Here is an 18,830-nt window from a genome sequence, read left to right as displayed (position 1 = left end):
CACAGGTTTGGTGTACAGTCCAATAGAGAGGCAGGAGGGGGTCAGCTAGCCATTGACTTTCTATCTCCAAGTCAGTACTCAGGTTTCAGGGGAGCCCCCTCTCTGCATACCACCTACATATTCAAGGTGTTAACACCTTGAAAATTGAAAGCACTTTAGACTTGGTTCACACTAATGCGATGCGAGAACCAGCGCGATTCCTGTGCGGGTTCCCGCATTGCATCAGACTCACAGGCAGTTCACATTGCTCTCTGCGAACCGCTGCGGGTGTCAATGTAAAGGTAATGATACCCCCAAATCAGTTCGCAGAACACAGTGCGAACTGTGGAATCGGACGGGAATTGGATCAAATGGGTCTAAACACCCATGCAATCCCATTCCAGTGCATACCAAAAAAAGGGCCCTGCATCAATTTTGTTCGAATGCCATACGAATTCAGCCAAACTGTATGGCTGAATTTGCACTGCACAGACATCGCATGTGATGTGCATAGCAATGCAGTGCGAATCACATGCAATGTCTGGCATCACAATAGTGTGAACCCAGCCCTAAAGCCTAAAACAGTAAGTAATACAGTATATATTTTAAGTCAGGTAGGTAAGTGAAAGTTTAATGATAGGTAGGACATTTTGGTTTTTATTCTGTTTTGTCGTTATCTTTATTGCTTCCCCTTTTTCTTCTTGGGACGGGATTTTCTTTTAGTCTTGGATTCTATAATCTGTTGAGATTGTCTCTTCAGGGCAGCTCTGGTCACCACATCACCTTCATCCTCTCCACTGTCTTCTTCATCTGTAAATAGAGGGGATAAGACATAAATCAGTATTGGGTGTTTGTTTCACATTGCACCAAAGATGTCTTACTCTGGTGATTAGTAGCAGCTGCTCACAGCTTGCGTGGCAAAGCTCAGTAAATTGGCTGGTAGCTATTAAAAATTAAAAGTAACACTGCAAAAGTGTAAAAGTCCACTTTCTATACCTTTCACCTTAAGGTTTATAAAAGCCGCTGTGCTGAGACTCAGCAGCCTTTTTGTACGGTTGTTCAACCTTCCTCTCTGTGAACTACAAAAGACTGTTCCTGGAATCTGGGAATGTATGTTGCATTTGTCTGCCTTAGGCCCGGTTCGCACTGACGTGGTGCAAATTTAAGAGCGATTGGATTCCACACTGCATCAAAATCGCAACCTGTTTATGCAAACCGCTTACGGCGTGTATGTTAACTAAATGACACCTCGAAATCGGTTTGCAAAGCGCAGTCGATTTGCAGAATTGGATTGCATGGGTGTGAACACCCATGTGATCTGATTCTGATGCAGACAAAAAAAGGATCCTGCAAGAGTTTGGTGCAAATGCGGTGCGATTTGAGCCATGCAGAGAGAATGCTGCAGAATTGCATGTGATTTGAACAGGAATGCAGTGCAATTCCTGTTCAAATCGCATGCGGTTCCCACACCGCACTAGTGTGTACTGGGCCTTACCAAGGAGGAAACAGCGTATTTTCAAAATGAAAAAGTGGCAGGGTGGATATTGAATTGATAGGGGAGGGCAAATAGAGGGTAAAGTTGGCCATACATGCATCTAAATTTGATATTCGTATTTTGATCCATGTATGGGCTGGATGTGCACAAGTCCATCTATCGATCGACAAACAACCAGGCTATCAGATTTTTTCCAAGTGATTAGTGCTGCTGGCTATAGCAACACTGATCATTGTATTCTGGGGGAAGGCTCCCCACTGTCAGAATACAAAAGCTCAGCGGGAGTGATTCCCCCATCCATGAATGTGTGGATGGGGGAATCTGTTCCTTTTTTTTTTGTTCAATCTCCTGGTTGGAAAAAAAAAAATGAATGAAGTGTGGAAGTATGGCCTGTCTAAGATCAACAATAGATGGATGCCAGTTGATTGACTGTAGACCTCAGTGGCAAGCTTAATCCATCTGGTCTGGGCTCCTAAATTTTCTCTCTTCCTCTGGGCTAAAATAGCAGGTCTCACAGTTCCTGCTGGATTCTACAATTTCCTTTAGAGAAAGTGCAGCAGGAGGAATGAGACTCCCTACATGGCTATTGAGTGGCTGAATATGGGGATGAGCCCCGATGGAAAGATCTTGATGGTCTTCTGAAGATGCAGCAGCATGCTCCCACACCTGACTTATCTATTGTGAGAGACCTATGAATTTCTATCCTCTTTACTCTGGATAGGGTAAGACACGGTGATAAAACAATTATTCATTTCTCCTTACCTTCAAATGAATCCTGCTTAGTGGGAGCTGGAAGTGAGATGCGCACGTTGTAGGCTGGAAGTTTGCCCTCTATCTTGGCCTGGAACTGGTGATAAAACATAGTCTTAGTAAGAGATAATGAGGTTGTCTTAATGTACTTAAGAATTTATTTAGTTAATTTTCAACATTATATTCAACAGAACTTTAGAAGGAACCCTAAGCTTAGCCCCCCCCCCCACCCCAAAAGAGCTTACTAACATGCCTATGATGAATACACAGATCAGCCAACTGCCTGAGAAATATGCTTTTCTGATACAGATAACCATAAACACATGAACAACACCTATGAATCTACCATACTGTCCTCGTGTCATGGGGAATAACTCAGTGTATGTATGCAAATGAAGCTGTGCCCAGAGTGGGCACAAAAATGTATTTACATAATGTGAATGAGCAGGAAAAAACACTTTAAAATAAGCCCTCATTCACCTCTATAGCTATAGGCATCTTGGAGAAATTGATCTTCAAATTTCACAACACAGGCACTGAAAATTTTTTCCTTATTTCTATTTCTTCAGAATCTTGGCAGCATGTCAGCTTTCTAATGTGCTGCCGACTAATTTGCAGCAACTGCGTGATGCCATCATGTCACTATGGACCAAAATCTCTGAGGAAAGTTTCCAACACCTTGATGAATCTATGCCAAAAAGAATTAAGGCAGTTTTGAAGGCAAAAGGGGGTCCAATCCGGTACTACTAAGGTTTACCTAATAAAGTGGCTGGTGAGAGTATGTCACTGTTATGAATGAACAATCAGCCATACTTGTTCATTCATAATAGAAAAAGAAAACTCAGAGCTGCGGCTCTGTGTAATGTATCTGCTGCTGCTTTTACTTCATACAGGCAGATACTTCACACAGAGACGCACCTCTAAGTGATCTTTTACTATTATGAACATGCAAACAGCACTATTTGCTCATTCATTATAGTGACAGGGGGGCATTTAGAAACAAGGGGGCCAACAATCAGAATGGGATCAAGTTTTATATGCGATTGGTCCCCTGGAGAGCTATATAAAATGTAAAAAACTGTAACCATAGTTCTTGTTTAAGGCAACAGTCCCTATAGCTTCCCAAAAGACCACCAACATGCTAAACAATAAAGCAACATTAGGAATTGAGAAAATGGAGAAATGGGGGTAATTTAACCGCTTGCCGACCGCCGCAAGTAGATTTACTGCGGCGGTCAGCCCCTGCCAGGCAGAGTGACGTTAATTAACGTCACTAGCCTGGGAGGGTCTGGGGAGCGAGCGCGCGCCGCCGGAGGCGCGCTCCCGCGCGGTCACGGACCCCCCCCCGCGCGTGTGACCGGCGGACCCGATGTCCGCCGCTCACTCGGCGATCGTCGGGGGAGAGGGAGAAAGTCAGGCAGCTAGTGTAAACAAGCTGCCTGTCATTCTCCTCGGTGTTAAAACACTGATCAGACAGATCTACTATGTAGATCTGTTGATCAGTGTCCTTTCACCTCAAGCCACAGCCAATCACAGTAGAAAGCACGCCCCTAGGGGGACACACAGCCCCTCCCTCCCAAATAAAGTTAACCCCTTCACTACCAGTGTATTTTTACAGTAACAGTGCATATATATAGCACTGATTACTGTAGAAATGTCACTGGTAACCCCAAAAGTGTCAAAAATTTCAGTCAAGGGTCCGATCTGTCCGCCGCAATGTCGCAGTACCGCAAAAAAAAATCGCAGATCGCCGCCATTACGCGTTAAAAAAAAAAACAACAAAAATGACAAAAATCTTTCCCTTTGTTAGTAAACGCGATAACTTTTGCGCAAACCAATAAAAATACGCTTTTTGCGATTTTTTTTTTTTTTTACCAAACATAGGTAGGATAAAACAAATTGGCCGAAAATGTTAAAAAATTTTGATTTTTAAATTTTTTTTTGGGGAATTTCATATAAAAAAATTTGAAAAATATTGTTATTTTTGCAAAATTTACGCTCTTTTTTTGTTTATAGCGCAAAAAGTAAAAATCGCACAGGTGATCAAATACCACCAAAAGAAAGCTCTGTTTGTGGGGAAAAAAGGACGTCAAATTCGTTTAGGTACAGCGTTGCACGACCGCGCAATTGTCCGTTAAATTCACGCAGTGCCGAATCGCAAAATACCCCCTGGTCGTTTAGCAGGAAAATCCTCCGGGGCTTAAGTGGTTAATATAACAGAGAAGGTACACATCAAATGTGTTATAAGTAAAAAGAGATCTGAACCTTGTAAGCTGCAGGAGACACCCCCTGTTTCCCAGGACACTCACCTCCTCTTCTTCCATCTGTTTGAGGACGGCTGCAACATCCTGGCTATCCAGCTCTTCTAAGAGTTTCTGCAGCTTCTTCTCTGTGGTTTCCAGGAGGTCCAGTACATACTCATCTGACTGGGGAGACAGGTCCCTGGCGGGGAAATGACTCCTGGACTGGGAAATGATAGAGAAGGAGATTATGTAACCGCAGATCTCTTGACTTTCACATAATTTTACCAAACTGTGAATGGGAGAGTTATTTAGGGATGAATATATATAGGATGAAGACTTATAGCTGAACTTATTACATCATTAAAGTGATTGTAAAGTCTTGTGTTTTTATTTTTTAATAACAAACATGTTATACTCAGGGCCAGACTGGGAATAAAAATTAGCCCTGGAAATAATTTCATACCAGCCCCATAGCATCATTATACCGGCCCAACAGCATAACTTAATTTTCTTGTTTGTAAAAGGGAGAACCATGCATTTTAACCACTTGTCGACCGCCGCACGACAATTTACTGCGGCAGTCAGCCCCTCACAGGCAAAGCGACGTAGTACTACGTCGCTAGCCTGTGAGGTTCTAGGGAGCGCGCGCGCGCCGCCGCGCAGTCACGGACCCCCCCCGCGCGTGTGACCGGCGGACCCGATGTCCGCCGGTCACTCGGCGATCGTCGGGGGAGAGGGAGAAAGGCAGGCGGCTGATGTAAACAAGCCGCCTGTCATTCTCCCCTGTGTAGGAATGGTGATCATACGGTTCTACTATGTAGGACCGTTGATCACTGTTCCTACACCTCAAGCCACAGCCAATCATAGTTAGAATCACACCCCTAGGGACACACATAACCCCTCCCTCTCAAAAAAAAGTTAACCCCTTCACTGCCAGTGTAATTTTACAGTAACCGTGTATATTTATAGCACTTATTACTGTAGTAATGTCCCTGGTAACCCCAAAAGTGTCAAAAATGTCAGTCAAGGGTCCGATCTGTCCACCGCAATGTCGCAGTACCGCAAAAAAAATCGCAGATCGCCATGAAAAAAAAAACAACAAAAATGACAATCTTTCTCTTTGTTAGTAAACGCGATAACTTTTGCGCAAACCAATCAAAATACGTTTTTTGCAATTTTTTTTTTTTTTTTTACCAAACATATGTAGCATAAAACAAATTGGCCGAAAATGTTAAAAAATTTAGATTTTTACATTTTTTGGGGGGGAATTTCATATAAAAAAATGTGAAAAATATTGTTATTTTTGCAAAATTGACGCTTTTTTTTGTTTATAGCGCATGATCAAAAAATCGCACAGGTGATCAAATACCACCAAAAGAAAGCTCTGTTTGTGGGAAAAAAAGGACGTCAATTTCATTTGGGTACAGCGTCGCGCAAACGCGCAATTTTCTGTTAAAGTCACGCAGTGCCGAATCGCAAAATAGGCCCTGGTCAGGAAGGGGGTAAAATCTTCCGGGGCTTAAGTGGTTAAATCACATATGAAGAGTGTATTATATATAGATGAGACAGATATGAAGGCACATGGGGCCTTCCCACTTGTGTCGCTGGGCAGCCAATGTTCCTGTGCTGAGAGTGCTCACTGTGTGCTCCCAGCGCAGAGACTATCATTTGAAAGACAGTTCTTGATCCCTGCTAATCATATCAGGCAACATGACACGTAATGAACTGATGCAGATCATATACAATATGTTGCCAAAAGTATTGGGACGCCTGCCTTTGCACGCACATGAACTTTAATAGCATCCCAGTCTTAGTCTGTAGGGTTCAATATTGAGTCGGCCTACCCTTTGCAGCTATAACAGCTTCAACTCTTCTGGGAAGGCCGTCCACAAGGTTTAGGAGCAGCTCTATGGGAGTGTTTGACCATTCTTCCAGAAGTGCTTTTATGACGTCAGGCACTGATGTTGGATGAGAAGGCCTGGCTCACAGTCTCTGCTATAATTCATCCCAAAGGTGTTCTATCGAGGTCAGGACTGTGCAGGGCAGTCAAGTTCCTCCACCCCAAACTCGCTCATCCATGTCTTTATGGACCTTGCTTTGTGCACTGGTGTGCAGTCATGTTGGAACAGGAAGGGGCCATCCCCAAACTGTTCCCACAAAGTTGGGTGCATGAAGTTGTCCAAAATGTCTTGGTATGCTGACGCCTTAAGAGTTCCCTTCACTGGAACTAAGGGGCCAACCCAACCCCTGAAAAACAACCCCACACCATAATCCCTCCACCACCAAATGGTTTGGACCAGTGCACAAAGCAAGGTCCATAGCGGGTTTGGGGTGGAGGAACTTGACTAGCTTGCACAAAGTCCTGACCTCAACCCGATAGCACACTTTCCATCAGTGCCTGACATCACAAATGCCCTTCTGGAAGAATGGTCAAACATTCCCATAGACACTCCTAAACCTTGTGGACAGCCTTCCCAGAAGAGTTGAAGCTGTTATAGCTGCAAAGGGTGGGTCAACTCAATATTGAACCCTACGGACTAAGACTGGGATGCCAAGTTCATGTGCATGTAAAGGCAGGTGTCCCAATACTTTTGGCAATATAGTGTAAAACAGCTTGTCAGGCTACCATGTGTTATAGAAAAATGGCAAACGGTCACACTCAGGCCTGAATGATTAAGCCCACTAGGGGTGCGTATGAGAGACCTCTCCTGTGGCTGAAGAGCAGAGCTGAAGCCATCCTTGGCCACAGTGAGTCAGTGTCCTGAGTGCGATCAGTTGTCATTTTTCTGTAGCACTGTGACAGCCAATCACACTGGTCATGTGATTGACTGATCTTTCCTGCCCCCTGACTTTTAGAACTTCCTAAAGAGACACCGGGTTGGACAGGAAAGGGTTATGAGCCAAATGTACAGTTACCAGAAAAACAGATGATTTTTGCTATTGTGTGTTATTATTATATAGGATTTATATAGCGCCAACAATTTGCTTGGCACTTTAAGAAATAAAGTGAGTTACAATCAGAGATGTATAGTAACGAAGTAGAACTACTTAAGTACTGTACTTAAGTACCGAAATGCGGTATCTGTACTTTCCTAGAGTAGAATTTTTTTCTCCTACTTCTACTTTTACTTCACTACATTTTTTCGATGATTTCGATACTTCTACTCAAGTATTTTTTTTTTGTGCTGCATAGTTACTCGTTACTTTTAAAAAAATTACGACTGCCAGAACAGTAGATGGCAGGTTGCATAAAGCTCAAAAAAATGTGTATAATGTCATTTGTAAATCAGCGCATAGGAAAATAAAGGCTGTGTATAATAAAAGCTGCTATACCAAATCTTTCCAATAAAAAGAAAATATGAAACAAACAAATAAATGGTGCTACAGCGCTTAAAGTGCATCAAGAAACTACTAACAAACACAGGTTAATCATTTGAATAAATCATTTGAAATAATAAAAACAATATGATGTTCAAACTTTTGACTTATTTCTTTAATAACTACATAACACAGTACTTGTACTTCTACTTTCAGTACTTGAGTAGAATTTTTTTTTCAAAACTACTGGTACTTTTTACTTTTAGTACTTAAGTAGCAAATTTTTTGAAAAAACTACTTGCAATACTTAAGTAAAAAAAATGTTGAATACTTTAGTACTTCTACTTAAGTAACTTTTTCTGCGAGCACTTCCACTTCTACTCAAGTAATTTTTTGATCGAGCACTTGTACTTTTACTCAAGTAGAAATTTCGAGTACTTTATACAAGTCTGGTTACAATACAATGATACTTGTATAGTCTTATGTAGTAACCACAGAGCACATACATTTAGAGCATTGTGCAATCTATAGTGGTTAATTGCTCCTACATGCTATATGTGTAACAAGCAATTAGGCTACGTTCACATCTTGGCGTTGCTATTACAGGCGTTTTTATGGGCGTTTTTTAGGCGTTTTTATGGGCGTTTTTGCAGGCGTTTTACAGGCGTTTTTACAGGCGTTTTTTGTGCAGGCGTTTTTAGATTGAATAGAGACCAATGGAAAACGCCTGTAATCTGCCCAAAAAGAAGCTCATGTACTTTTTTGAGCGTTGGGCGTTTTTGCTTACAGCGTCCAAACGCTCAGATGTGAACAGGGGCCATTGAAATGAATAGGATTTGTCTTGTTGGGCGATTTGAGAGCTGATCCTAGAGCAGAAAAACTCCCCAAAAACGCCCCAAAACGCCTACATGTGAACAGAGCCTTACTAATCGCTAACAAATAAACATGGGCGATTGCAGGATATTTTAGTAGCGTCACCACAGTGGTTTGTCATGCAATTTCTGCGATTTCAAATGAAAGGAAAACACCAATGTGCACCCAGCCTAAAAGGCTCTAGTCTCCCTTTAAATCTGCGGGCACCTTAAGTGCCGGTTCACACTAGTGTGATGCCAGACATTGCATATGATTTGCACCGCATTGCTGTGCAGATCACATGCGATGTCTGTGTGATGCGATTTCAGCTAAACAAAATGTATGGCTGAAATCGTATCGCATTCGCACCAAAATGTTGCAGGTCCCTTATGTTGCTTCGCACTGAAATTGGATCGCATGGGTGTTCACTGCGATCTGCGAACCAATCTGGGGGTGTCATTAACATTACATTGACACCCCCTGCGTTTCGAAGATCCCAGTGTGAACCACTGTGCGATTCTGGTGCGATGTGGGAACTGGCACTGATTAGCAGGGTTTCCCGCATCGCACCAGTGTGAACCGGGACTCAAATAGCATTTTTAGAACTTTTCTGGTGTTTGAGCCTCAGGCCACTGTACGGGCTCATGTGAAGGGCGCATATCCAAGCTGCTAAAGTCATGTTTTGTTGTGTAAGCACACATCTAGATAAGACATTTGTCTGCTTAGAAAAACTTTGATATGTAAATGTTGGAGTTCAAAGCAAACTGACCTCGTGCTGTCCATACTGACCAACCACAATCTTCATTTTATTTTCTAATCTGCACCAGAAACATGACAGTGTGGATCTGGTTGGTTACTATGGGCAATAAAAGATGCTTTTCTTTGCACCAGTTTATATACAGGAGACACACACACACAGGAGGTGCTCAGAGTTATATAAAGTACTCAAAACCCATACTTGAGTAAAAGTACAAGTGCTCGATTAAAAAGTGACTTGAGTAGAAGTGGAAGTGTTCGATCAAAAAGTGACTTGAGTAGAAGTACTAAAGTATTCAACATTTTTTGTACTTAAGTATTGCAAGTAGCTTTTTAAAAAATGTTGCTACTCAAGTACTGAAAGTAAAAGTACCAGTAGTTTTTAAAAATAATTTGCTACTCAAGTACTGAAAGTAAAAGTACAAGTACCGTGTTATGTAGTTATTAAAGAAAGAAGTCAAAAGTTTATTAAAGTTAAAGTTATTAAAGTTAAAGTTATTAAAGAAAGAAGTCAAAAGTACACATGACATACACATTTTTTTTTGAGCTTCATGAAACCTGCCATCTACTGTTCTGGCAGTGGTAATTTTTATAATTGTAACGAGTAACTATGCAGCACAAAAAAAAGAGTAGAAGTATTGAAATCATCGAAAAAATGTAGTGAAGCAAAAGTGGAAGTAGGAGAAAAAAATTTTACTCTAGGAAAGTACAGATACCGCCTTTCAGTACTTGAGTACAATAGTGAAGTAGTTCTACTTAGTTATTATACATCTCTGGAGGTGCTACAGATACACTGGCTACATTCACATGCCTCCATGGGTGCGGATAGTTTGCTGCGTTCAGAGGTGGCTTAAAAACCACCTCTGGTAATGTAAATATTCCCATCGCACACCTTCCTGGACATAGGCTCATCAGTAGCGGGTGCTGCAGTGACTTCCAGCTTGCACCTGGACCCATCATAGATCAATGCACAAATTCTCCAGCACACCAAGGATCCTCAAATGTCCTTTTTTTGCAGAAGGATTACATCACATAGGACCAAGTGGAATGTTTCGGAAGACCCCTTCATCAGGCATGCTTGACGAAGAGGTCTTCCGAAAAGTTTCCCTTGGTCCTTTGTGATGTGATCTTTCTGCAATAAAAGCTTCAAGCAACATTTGACGATCCTTGATGTGCTGGCAAATATTGTGCTTTAAAAACCACCTCCGGACACAGCAATGCTCTGTGCTATGGCCGCATATAGACAGGCCAATTAGCTGTGACCAGTTTGTGTGTGGCCAAAACTCTGCAGAGATGCCAACCCTAGAAGCATGCTGTCTGAGTCCAGCGTCGGTTGGATGCCCAGGGTCAGTCAAATGAGCAGTTACAGTACATGTGAACAGCAGCGGCACCGGCCATTGATTTGTACTGAGTACAAATCTGACAGCTGCTGCTGGTCGCACACAGTGTGGGCAGGCAGTGCTTAGAACTGCCAGCGAGAATCTACTGATTTTTACCGTGGCCGCTCCTGGACTCTGCTGTGTGGCCCTGTGAATGTAGCCTAAAGCCTCGTACACACGCGTCGAAAATTCGGCCGGGAATTTTCGTCCGACGACCGATCTGCCGATTTTCGGCTTGTTAGTATGATGCTTCCAACAACCGACTACGACTTTTCGGCCAAAAAAAATCTGGTGTGCATGCTATAAAATTTTTGTCCGCCGTCAAAACACGGCCGATTTTCGTGCAGTCAGTACAGATTTCGACAGGGAAAAATCTTATGAGCAAGACTGGGCATGCTCAGATAAGAAAGAACACAAAGAAAGCAAACCAACACATGACATCACTTCTGAAGCAGATTTTTGTTGGGCGAGAAAATTTGTGTGCAGTCTAGGCACATTCCAACCAACAAAACACCACTCTGGACAAAAGACGGACGATCGGTCGGCCGATAATCGTTGCGTGTGTACTAGGCTTAAGGGCTCCATATGGGTGTAAAAAACACTGTGGTTAGATTTGTACAATATATAGCATTTTATGGATCTGAGTGCAGCCATATTTCATATTAAAGGCCTATGCACAAAGCTGCACTGTGCTCAGTAATCTTGCCTGTGTTCAGCTACGTAAAATCAAAGTAGAAAATTCTGCATCTGTGTTCAGTATTTCTGTGTCATTTATGCATGTAGACCAGGGATCTGCAAATTGCGGTCCGAGAGCCGAATGCGGTCCTTTGGTAGCCCTTTTCCAGTCCTTGGGGTACTATTCCAGCCAATTATAGGAGGCAATATTCCTCTTACTGATACAACTTAATGGGGCACTATATATTCCACTGATACCGATAATGGGGTAATATTACTCCCACTAATACTAATGATGGAATATTACTATTCCCCCTATTGTTCCACTGGCCACAAACCCTGAGGCCATGCTTAGTCACACTGATGCTGGGCCTGGGACATTTTCCACCCTCACTGACCACAATTCGGCCCCCCTAAAGTCTGAAGAACAGTAAACTGGCCCTTGGTTTGAAAAGTTTGGAAACCCCTGATGTAGACAGATGTATGTGCGTACATGCAGGGGATGAAAACTAAGCTAGAGGAATGGAAGAAGAATTTTATGAAAGTGAACAAAGTGAACATTTTAAGGACGTTTATATGTCTAAACACATGGAAATGGAAGCACTTTACAGAACACTGCATGCGTTTTTTTTTTTGGGCAGGATCTTTCTGCCAGCCAGATCTTGTTTAGACATCAGAATTTTATTACAGCATTAGGTGTACACAAAGGCACAGATCACAAACTCTGCAATACTAAAAAAAGGAAGTTAGGGGAGAAATGTAATCACAAGATTCAAAGTCTGCAGATAAAATACAACTGTGGGAAAATCAGTCTGTTGTTTACATATAGAATTCACCTAACAGACAAAAGAAGTCAAGGGGAGAATAAAGCCGGCCATAGATAGATCAAATCTCAGCCAGTACAGAAGGGACTGGTCAAGATTCCATTTATCTGTTGGCAGGCTGGTTGTACCCAATTTGTTTCATTGACTTGGGTACAACCAGCCTGTAGGCTTTTAAACATGTGATTACTGCCGGCAGCTATAATCTTTGTGTTCTGCCGGCAGGGAAGGCCACAATAGCGCTGCTGGAGCAATTCCACCATCAACATAGACTGTGTAGCTGGGGAAAATGAGCGCTTTTCTTTCCTTCCACCTGAGGTGGAAGGAAAGCAAATCACATAATCTATGAGCTGCTAAAGTCCATCAAGCAGTGTTCCCCCTAGAGCAGGGGTCCACAACCCCCAGGCCGCAGAACGGTAGCTGTCCGTGGCCTGTTGATGACTGGGCCGCATGGCAGAAGGGCAGAAGGAGCTGGAGATCTGCACAGAGCGCAGAATTCTTTTCATATTAATAAGCGGGTCTGTCAGGAGTGTTAACAGCAGCTAATGAAGCACCCAGCAGTAAAATTGACAGCCAGAACAACTATTTCTGACACTGCCTTGGAAGCCTGCGACAGCATGTGCATTACAGCCAGGTATAAAAAATTTAAGGGACGCTACCATGTTATGCTTTTCACACTCATTGTTTTGTGAATACATGATTAATAATAAAAAAGAGAAAAACATTTTGTTTAGTATTGATATTTTTCAAGTATTTATGGGCTTAGCCATTTTAGTCCCATTTAGCTATATTGGTGATCCCCTGTTGCAGTTTTCTGTAGTAAGGTCTATCCCGAACCTCCTTAGTGTTAACCCTGAACATTACTCATGCTCGTAATTCTATGTAAAAAGCATATCTCCCAACTTTTTGAGATGGGAACGAGGGACACCTTTTAGCCAAAGTATATAGGCATAGGGTACACCCCCTGCAACGCCCCCTTAATGGAGAATTGTACAAAAGCAATGACTAGTTAGACCCACAAGTGTTTTTTAACACTACTATTCATTTATATTGTTTTTTGGAATTTACAAATGCAGCAATTTAGAAATTGGATGAAAGGTTTAGCACTGGGAAACAGTTTGTTAGATAAGTAGTGCATTTTATATACAGCTATATAGATCAGACCAAAATGAGGGACAAATGAGAAGGAAAGAGGGACAGAGGGACTTTGTTCCGAATAAGGGACAGTCCCTTAAAATTAGTGACAGTTGGGAGCTATGAAAAAGGGTTAACCTTGGGTCAATGCCATGAGAGCTGTGCAAATTTCTCAGGATGGTGAGCAGAGAAGGGTAAGTGAACATGCTGTGAGTTCTGCTGTGAGCACTTCCAGGTTACAGGCACATAGGCATTAACGTTTGCTAAGGCAGCCCATTGAATTTGATGATGCCCAAAGAGCAGGCAGGTGACACAGGAAGCTGTAACAATATTGGCACCCATAGAAGCGGCAGGACACTCACCACCTTGACGTGCTGGACTTTGGTGGCCAGATGCTCCATTCCAGACTTTGCTGTGCTCAGAATTTTGGACATTCTCTCCACATCCTCCTTACACTTGTCCCTTCTCTTCTCCTCCTTCTGAAGATGAGTTTGAAGCTCTTCCAGTACCTGCTGGCCACTGTGTAAGTGTAGAGGTTATTTTCAGCTGATTCTAATGCGGTTTGAAAATTACAGTCTTAGGACTAAAGATCCTTATCCTTTTATAAATGTTTGTATGTCTAAGGACCATATCACACCCATGATCCTGTCCCTGGTGGGAACTTGGCAGCAATGGGATTTTCTCAGTATTCTCAAGTACTTCCAAGTGTCACCACCTTGTTAGATTAGATAAGGAGAACAGCTGTGCTTAGGCTCTAAATCCCTCCTGTTTGCTAATATCAGGTCTATGAGAGGGGTCCTACACCTCCAGTTGCAATTTTAGTGGCCACTACCTACACATGCATCCTTTAAAGTAGAACTAAAGTCCACAATACTTGCCTCTGGTTCAACGGTAGGATTGCTACCTCATCCCTTTAAAACCGAACACATATTAATTACACAGGTTCTGTAGCTGGTTCAAGGTGGTAATTAAACTCAGAGCCATATCTGCATTAAATTAGCCTCAGAACATGTGTAATTAATGTGTTCAGTTTTAAAGGGAAGAGGTGGCAACCCTATTCAGTGGTCCGATGCCCATGAGGTCCCTCACCATCGCCTGCATCGTCTCCGCAGCTTCGTGCAGGAGCAAGTCCTTGGCCATCTTGATTGACCAGTGTGAGATGATGTTACTCCCACACATGGCCAGGATTGCAGTAATCCCAGCACACAGGCAGTAAACTGAGCAGCTCAGTTTACATTCTACAGAAGACTGTGTCAGGACCAGGACCTGAACCTGGGACCTCTGCTGTGTCTGGCAGTAACTCTTCTCATTGAGCCACCTAAGATGCTGGACAGCTCCCTGCCTGATTGTTTAGACAACCTTGCTATATGTCTTGTTTCTCATGAACCTTGAACTCTTTGATCCTCCCATGAACCACTCGTTACCGACCTTTGGCTTGTTCCTCGACTATGCTTCTGTTTGATCCCTGCCTGCTATATCTGATACTGGACTCCAGCTAGATAAACTCCTGGTAGGGCAATCCTGAGGGCCGGGACCTGGTACTAACATGTAGGAAAAACCCATCTCCACCATCAGGAGCTCTGGTGAGCTCCTCGGGTGAGCCCACGTCATCCGCCAGGGTGATCTGCTTGTTCACTTATCCAGCTGGTCAGTGGGAACCTCTCTACTCATAGCTACTGGTCTACTAGCCTGACCCCAGACCGTAATAGACTGTGAACAGGCAGGTAGCTGTTTTTTTTGTTTTGCTTTTTGCACAAGAGATATTGCATGTCTCTTTTGCATTAAAAAGCCTGCCTGTCCACACTTTTTTTATTTTAGACTTAACTTCCGCTTTATTGGGAACATAAAGGTAACTTTGGGAGAAAGGGCGAATGTGGGCACATAAATGTAACAGTCAAACTAAAACGAATGTCTCTGTTTACTAGATGCTGTAGAGTTAAACCGTGTAAGTGGATCTGATGGTGAAATCTCTGCTTGTGTGGCCACCGGCCTGCATACCTGCCATTGCCTTTTTGAGGGGAGCCATGCTGGAAGTTTAATTTATTTTCTTATGGAAAACAAGACAGAAAAAATGGGTACACACAAAACCCTAGGTACAAAAGAGTCACTAAAAATGACGGGAACGCGTTTCGCTCAGGGATAAGCTTACTCATACTGTACAATGAAATGTGTCTGTGGGAGGAGCCCAGGAGGGCAAAGTGACCAATGTGACATGAGAGTGTGGTGATTTAAGCCTTCAGCAGAGCACTCTTATTGATTGTAATAAATATGACAGGAAGATCTTGCCACTGAGATCTCCAAGAAGCATAGGAATTCGGAGGTGGCTCTCAAAACCAACCCTACATAATCTAAGTGAAATCATTTTGTGTGCGGAGTTCCGGCCTCAAATACCTTTTTTAACTAAAACTACCCCTATAATACTAATCCATTGCCCTTTACAGAACCGCTATTCTCATACTTACAAGGTGTACAGTATTGGATTTTAGTCAAAATCTTACTTTTAAAAACGCTGTCTGGGCGCGGCCATCTTGGATGTGGGCATCTGAAGTCGCAGTGTAATCTGCAGTGTCCTTCTTCCTGATTCCAGGGAGTTTTCTGGGAGTTCTTCCTGATTCCAGCCTCCTGGGAGTGATGGCAAACAGCTCCCAGGATGCAATGCAAAGGCGGAAGTGATGTCGGTGGCCGTGGCCACAGAGGGGGGAGAAGGAGGAAGTACAATCAAAAATGCCCTGAAAATAAGGTAAGGGACCCCCAAAAAAAATTGAAAATGCCTAATTGTTGATCAGCATAGCGAGCACTCCAGGAATCAATAAAGTTGCAAAATAGGCCAGAACTCCGCTTTAACTGCTTTCCCCTAATTATAAACTTCTCTTTTTTTTTGGTCCCTTTTGGTCTGATAAATAAACCAGTGCTAATGTCTTGTACTATATATAATATATATCTCTTTGGCAAGTGCAAAAAATGCTTGTTAATCACTTTAAAAAATTCAGAGCTGTCTTGTGTCCAGTGCTCACTTCCTGTGTTATCTCATGAATTAGCCCTCCTAGTTCTTGGGACTACAGAATGATTAACATTTATGTTGAGGAAATGGTAGAGTGGGTAGGTCTGTATAGTTTGGCAGGGCTGACACCACTCCACAAAAAATGTTGTGTTGTCAGCCCACAACAGAATTTAGGAGCTGTTTCTGGCAAATTAACACATATTTTTCTTGCACTCACGGGGTCTTTAAAGGGATAAAAAATGGAGATATGTGCATGTAATGCAGAGATGTACTGTACTGCAAATATTTTTTTATTTTGCTCTGACACTTTAAGTCCAAAGGTGTCGGCGTAATATGTATACCTTCTGTTGGAATGTATAGGCGCTGGTTTACTCTCAAAAAACCATCTTCATCTAAAATGGTACCATCCACCACTAATTCAAGGACGGTAACTAGTGTGATCCTATAAATGATCTACCTGGATAGCTTGGCCTCTCCTGAGTACTTGAGCTCTTGAAAGACTTCCTGGAGCCTCTCCTTTTCTTCCTTCAGCCTCACCAAAGTCTTCTCATTCTCGCTCTTCAGTTCATCCAGGTGTCGATATGTCTCTCCCTGCGCTACAAAACGCCTGACCACTTCCTGATTCCAGAGTGGGACACAGAAAAGAAATAGGTTACATTCATATGCTCGGAGATAAGGTATCCCTATGATTGTAGTTACATAAAATGCATTTCTACCCATGTAACTTAGAACAAATACAGCCTTGACCTCAATTTATGAGAACCCCACCCAGATCTGACTGCATCTAGACAGACCACAACAAGCCTAAGCTTTCTGAAACTCAAAACCTGGGAAATCATACAAAGCTGAATAATTTGAGTTCCTGCGCTGGGCATGCCCTGCCCAAATATGCAGCCAAAGGCAACTCTTTTTATTTTCCTGGTTCTGATCTCTCAATTTATAAGTAAGAAAAAAAAACAAAAAAGGTCTTTCTGTGAATCTTACTGCAACAGTGGTGGGAAAAGTTGGGCGTCTATTTGTTCATTGTAAAAGACAAGGGGGCATTCTTTGCACCTGGAGGAAAAGAGATTTACTGGAGTCAGGCAACACAAGCCAAGAGTTTTGCTTTTTTTGGGAAAGTGTATGTAATTAACACAGAGCCAATCAGCAATTTCCAGACAGAGGGTCAGGGGTCCTGATAGGAGAGCTCAGTGCAGTATGAAAACTCCTCCTACAAGCTTTACCAGGCACTGATAGAAGTCACAAGATTGCTATATATGAGCAAAGGTGTTTAGCAGTTTATATTTAGTAAAATAATTGCATTTCCATGTTCTGTGCACTGTGGGAGACCAGATATAGTGAATGCAGGCTCCTAGGTTTAGTAACTCTTTAAGGTATTAGGAAGTATTTTTTCCTGTTAGAACAAATAGTTTTTTTGCCTTGCTCTGGATCAACTGCGTGTTTACAGTTCTATGAAGGTATTTAATTCATGTATTTTTGCCTATCAGTTGAACTTAACAGGGGTGTCTTTTTTCAACCTATTAACTATGTAAACAATCTCTAACCTGTGCCATATAATTTATGGCATACATTTTTTAAACCCCTAACTTTCGATCAACATCATGATGTAATATAATGGAAATATAGATGTACAATATTTTCTAGTGCAAATAGATGTTTGTATTATTCAAGTCCTGATGAAAGAGATTACTGTAAACTCTCTGAAACGCATTGATACCCTCTTATTATGAATACACAGTATGTCATCTACTCTTATGTTTGGCTTATGGACCTCTAACACTGCCCCTAAGGGTATCTAAACCCAAAAACCATAATTAAATATATTACAGCTAACCAGTCCTTAGATGTGGTGGCTGGGAACGTTTTCACTTTTCAGGCTAAGAACATTTTGAGCTTTAACAGTGTAGTAAATAACTGTTGACCTTGCCAGAAATGCCGTACCCTTGTCATTCCCTGTGAGCTTAAAGCTGAACACCAAAAATTATATTTAAAAAAACGGGCTATTGGTACTTGTTGATGCAGTGTGTGTGTGTGTGTGTGTGTGTTTCACTACAAGGGAGTCTAGCTTTACCAGAAAGCACAAAAAGTGCTATCTTTGGTTTTAACTATTAATCACATCAATCCACAATGTAATAGAGATGAATAAATGGCAGACATGTTTGAAGTCCAGCCTGTGTGACAATCATGGCTCCCTCCATTGATACAATGAACAAATGAGTGTAGCCACTCATGGACAGGAAACATGTTATTTCCAGGATTATCAGGTGGAAATAGATTTAACAAAGTCTAAAAATAAAAACGAATTGATTCTACTACATCCAAGAACTGGTAAGTTGCAATATGTTAAATGTTTGCTTTTGGGTTTAGATACACTCTAAACAGAAGAATATACAGTATTATAAAAAAGATGGCATTTAGCTTTGAAGT

At 42.2% G+C, this 18,830-nt stretch overlaps 1 protein-coding gene across 1 annotated transcript in view; it reads right to left on the bottom strand.

Moving 5' to 3' along the window:
* Positions 1 to 572: 572 nt before the first annotated feature.
* ODAD3 (outer dynein arm docking complex subunit 3) overlaps positions 573 to 18,830 on the bottom strand; it is a 60,952-nt gene continuing 42,694 nt past the window's right edge. Inside the window, exons 11-15 of the mRNA XM_082256663.1 lie at positions 16,861 to 17,021; positions 13,765 to 13,921; positions 4,534 to 4,689; positions 2,237 to 2,321; positions 573 to 789 (exon numbers count right to left, since the gene is read on the bottom strand). Coding sequence (XP_082112789.1) covers positions 659 to 789; positions 2,237 to 2,321; positions 4,534 to 4,689; positions 13,765 to 13,921; positions 16,861 to 17,021 — 690 coding nt within the window. The 3' untranslated portion in view covers positions 573 to 658. The remainder of the gene's footprint in view (positions 790 to 2,236; positions 2,322 to 4,533; positions 4,690 to 13,764; positions 13,922 to 16,860; positions 17,022 to 18,830) is intronic.

Source organism: Pelophylax lessonae (assembly GCF_965119305.1).
Source record: "Pelophylax lessonae genome assembly, chromosome: 4".
Classification (NCBI taxonomy): Eukaryota; Metazoa; Chordata; class Amphibia; order Anura; family Ranidae; genus Pelophylax; species Pelophylax lessonae.
Note: the sequence above shows the minus strand (reverse complement) of the source record. Positions and strands in the feature narration are given on the sequence as shown.